At 36.4% G+C, this 4,699-nt stretch overlaps 1 protein-coding gene across 1 annotated transcript; it reads left to right on the top strand.

The window, feature by feature from the left end:
* The first annotated feature begins 1,771 nt into the window (after positions 1-1,771).
* LOC125675252 (uncharacterized) lies at positions 1,772-4,476 on the top strand. Its single transcript, XM_056158101.1, has 3 exons — positions 1,772-2,539; positions 3,601-3,682; positions 3,817-4,476. The coding sequence occupies exons 1-3, from the start codon at positions 1,845-1,847 to the stop codon at positions 3,865-3,867; spliced, it is 828 nt and encodes a 275-aa protein (XP_056014076.1). The 5' UTR covers positions 1,772-1,844; the 3' UTR covers positions 3,868-4,476.
* The last annotated feature ends 223 nt before the right edge of the window (positions 4,477-4,699 follow it).

The raw sequence follows: 4,699 nt of genomic DNA, 5'->3' as shown, positions 1-4,699 counted from the left end.
CTCCCCTTGTGTATTTATGTATGTGTGATAGAGAACAGTTTAGATGCCCCTGTGTATTTATGTATGTGTGATAGAGAACAGAGCGGTTTAGATGCCCCTGTGTATTTATTGTATGTGTGATAGAGAACAGAGCGGTTTAGATGCCCCTGTGGCCCAAGGTAAATTCTTAGATTGAACGACCAAAGGGATGACGTCATAGCAATGTTTTACTAAAAACAGGTGCCTTGTAATATCGCACTCTTATTTTACTAATATATCAATTAGATATAAACACTCACTTTCTTTATTTTGGGTCTAATTATACAAGATCCGAATTTCCTATTCATTTTCAGAGATATTTACATTTTTTTTAATATTCGTATTGTGCGTGCATGCTGAACTAACGGGAGGGGGGGGGGGGGGGGGCACTGTCATCATGCTCTGTATAACCTGACATATCAAAGATTTGAAATTGGAGGCACGACGTGCACGTGGGTGGTTATTATTTCTAAAAGCGACAAAACAATAAAGATTGTATTTTCTGATGCACAAACAATTTTCTCAGTTAGATCCACCACTTCATTATTTGTAGCAGTCATTATAGTTTACAGTGGTCAGTACGATGTCCATTGGTCATCATCGTGTATGTAAGTCATCGGGTGGATATTTAACCTTTAATAGTTTTGTGTTTATTTTTTTGTGGAAACTAGTGAGTTGCTGCTGCAAGGTACACGTAACATATCAATATTCATTTGTTAAACATGTTTATTTGTTTTACGTCACTTCAATTATTTTTCACTCATATCAAAACATTAATTGTGAATGAATTGCCACAGATAAAGGCGTATGTTGTATACATTGCTCTCAGGGTTGTATCAAGGTGGGGGATCTTTATTATGCTAAAGCCTAGCTCGGTGTTAAAGTCGCGCGAGCCTCGCTTCTAAATGTCGAGTGTTTGGCGAAGGAACACTCGTGTATCATACGTTTGACGCGGTGAAGGTGTGGCCGGGAATCGAACCCATCACCTTCCGGTCACGACGGAAATGCTAGAAAGTATTGAAGACATTTTACCTGAAAGTAAATCATAGCGTCAATGGGAAGGATACATGTATATTTAAATACAATATTCACGTCCAGAAGTTTAAAGGTTAAACGATGCAATTATTGAAACTTGGTCTCACATAAGACACTTTCTCCAAATATACCTCCCCTTTCTGTTCCGTGTTTTAACAACACCCCACTTCCCCCGCTCCCGATACATGTAAGAAAACTCTACACCTACAGGTCAATCTAAAATCCAGTTAACTGTTAAAAGTTATCAAACCTAAGATTATTCTGTGAATATTCCAATGTAACATACAAGACCAAACACAAAACCTTTCTGGGTTAAATTTCTAACTTACAATGGAACTGATAAGAAAGTGGTTCTGGTTCATACTCGTGATTCAGTTATCTAACATGTATGGGACCAACTGAAACTAGCTGGGTTTTAAGGACATTTAAATTCTTTAGATTACTGTGCATTTTACTTCCTCATTGCGTTAATAATCTGAATATTGAACCGATCTTAAAATAACAGTATTTAATTTTCAAGTAATAAAACTCCGATCAAATTTAAATTCCATCCGATAAAAAACCCTGAAAAAAGTAACTGTAAGAGCCCTAAAGAAAGACCCAGAAACAAGCTTTTACATGTATTATAACAATGTATGTTTTGCTTGCATTTAAAGGTCCCCGTTTGTTTATAGGAACTGAATATAGTGTTAAAAATACATTATTGGTTTCTTAGAAAGGAAGTTATCCGTAATAGGAACCACGGCAGTTCTACACTTGGTGTACTTTTTAGATGAGATAGATTCACGACAATGTCTAATCCACAGCACCCAGAGACCACCACATCGTCCAGCCTCGTCCCAGCTCCAAGCGGGGGGATTGTACAACAGAGTCACGCTGCGGCTGCTAACGAAACAGACGTAGTCGCCAGTACCTCCACGGCTATTGCTGTTCCGGGTGGTGCCGGCACCAGGAGTACTGCAGCAGCAGCCAGCGGTGGAAATGTAGTGGCGCTACAAACCACCGCTACACTGACTGCCACCGGCCAAATAGTTCACGTAAGCGAGGATGCGCGGGCCAAGTTAATGTTTTATCTAAGCAATATTTCATCCGTCTTCGATGAGTTTTACATCATGTGCATGTTGATTCTGAAACTCGAGTCATCAGAAGAAATTTCTCCTCTCCTGGATTACGAGAAATTTCGTAAACTTACAACAAAACAATGCGATCAAATGCTAACATTGTGTGCCGTGTTAACTCCGGATTTGTTTATCAACAAATGCATTTTTGAGGATGCTGCAAAATGTGGAGATTATACTAATGAGTTTTTCAACCTCGAAGAAGTTGAAAAATCTCTTGCCATTCAAAACGAGGTGGTTATCAGGGGAGAAAAACGCCATATATCAAAAATTATGTACTATAAGCCAGCTTATCTTACGCAAAATTATTTTGAACCGATGAGGCACTTGGAACATCGCTTGAGAGCAATTCGACGAGGTGACAAAGAGTAAGTACCAAGCTGTGTATACATGTACGCACACTACTGTCTCAGCTAGCCATATACACTACTGTCTCAGCTAGCCATATACACTACTGTCTCAGCTAGCCATATACACTACTGTCTCAGCTAGTCATATACACTACTGTCTCAGCTAGCTATATACACTACTGTCTCAGCTAGTCATATACACTACTGTCTCAGCTAGCCATATACACTACTGTCTCAGCTAGTCATATACACTACTGTCTCAGCTAGCTATATACACTACTGTCTCAGCTAGCTATATACACTACTGTCTCAGCTAGCCATATACACTACTGTCTCAGCTAGTCATATACACTACTGTCTCAGCTAGCTATATACACTACTGTCTCAGCTAGTCATATACACTACTGTCTCAGCTAGCTATATACACTACTGTCTCAGCTAGCCATATACACTACTGTCTCAGCTAGTCATATACACTACTGTCTCAGCTAGCTATATACACTACTGTCTCAGCTAGTCATATACACTACTGTCTCAGCTAGTCATATACACTACTGTCTCAGCTAGCATTTTCTTTCAACACTGTGCATTTCCCAAAACTCGTAACTTTTATTTCAGATAATTGATAAAATTATGTGCTTTTCTAAAACAATTTGGTTCATCAATTTATAAAACACCCAAATTAAATGGGTAAAATTCTTATGATCATTGTCACCCTTGGCTATCAAAGATGGTATGGAATTAGGTAATAGAATTATAGCTATCTTTGATTTAATTAGGGTATGATTAATTCAGCAAAGAATCAATGATAGCAACAAGTGAATCGTCGAGTGCAAAGAGAGAATTAATTATATCAAATATTAAAGCGTGCATGTACATGTATCTGTTATAACTTCATGCAATTATACCATTAGAAAAAGCAAGCATATAGGATCATCAGCAGTAAGAGTAATGAACCACGGTGTTACATTCATGTAACAGTTATAGTACTTAAAATGTTTAGTGTGTAATAAGCTTTAAATAGTATATGTGAAAGTGTGTTTGTAGTTTTGAACTAATACATTTGTTATTTATTAAAGGGAGACCTTCTTCGAAAACTACAAGGTCCACCTGCTGATGTCTCTGGTGTTTCCTTTCTGGCTTGTCGTCTGGGCTGCTTTGGTAGGCTAATTACAGTTTTTACATAAATGTGTGAATATCATTATAGATATCCATATGGCATATTGTTGATTACGAATTGTGTATAATTACACACGCTTTTAATATTTGTAAACATTTTGTTAATTTTTTTTCAGTGTGTTTACGATAGTCATCCAACCGATGCGACTCCAGAAGTTGTGCCTTGAGCTTAGAGCGACTATGTTGGAATTCTCTGTGTACTCGACACTCTAATAATGGCGTGTTTTGATATTTAGTTTTACGTATGCTATTGATATATTTTTTTTGTTGTTGGTCGGGAATCATTATGTTTATTATATTACAAATAATTTAACATGTATCGACTGATCGGTAATGTTTACAGTCGACTATTTGTACGCTACAAACTTATTCCGGATAAGTACGCTGGAAAAAAACACGCGTTGTATGTTTACATAAATAAATAAAAACGACAAATATAAGTAATATTTGAAGGTTTTGGTTAAGAAATTGTAATCCGTGTAAAATTGAAAGTTTATTATTATCAGCTGACAGGAGGCGAGTGATAGTGTTATGGTTTTAGAAAGATGACCGGGATTCACTGCGGACCTACATTATAGAATAATAATTTATACTCGTATAATCCAAAGTCATAATTTAATTATTCTATTAATTGAATTACGGTTTTTACATATATTTAATCACAATTTTGATAAATAACCATGATTTTTACATGTTGTATAAATACAGAATCTGAGAACTCGTGATACAATATGTATTTACTTTCGCATTAAAGTTTTTGGTTTTATTTTAAGTAATCAATGGTTTTGTTTTCTCTTTGTCATACACCTTATTTTATTCATTTATTCCATATCCGTACGTTAAACACAATATTCATTCGAACTAGAAATAGGACGGTAGAGAAGTAACAAATGCATGTCATGTAAAGTAAATTGTAACGATACTTCATCCTTTTCACTATTGTTAGTTAATAGAAAATGATACAGGGGACCCTTTCCTCGTTCTAATTAGTACATCCCC

The sequence above is a fragment of the Ostrea edulis genome, chromosome 3, assembly GCF_947568905.1.
Source record: "Ostrea edulis chromosome 3, xbOstEdul1.1, whole genome shotgun sequence".
Classification (NCBI taxonomy): domain Eukaryota; kingdom Metazoa; phylum Mollusca; class Bivalvia; order Ostreida; family Ostreidae; genus Ostrea; species Ostrea edulis.
Note: the sequence above shows the minus strand (reverse complement) of the source record. Positions and strands in the feature narration are given on the sequence as shown.

Coding starts and splice junctions, on each gene's coding strand:
- LOC125675252 (XM_056158101.1), top strand. CDS start 1,845: ATGTCTAATCCACAGCACCCAGAGACCACCACATCGTCCAGCCTCGTC. Junction 2,540..3,600: donor ATTCGACGAGGTGACAAAGA/GTAAGTACCAAG, acceptor TATTTATTAAAG/GGAGACCTTCTTCGAAAACT. Junction 3,683..3,816: donor TTGTCGTCTGGGCTGCTTTG/GTAGGCTAATTA, acceptor ATTTTTTTTCAG/TGTGTTTACGATAGTCATCC.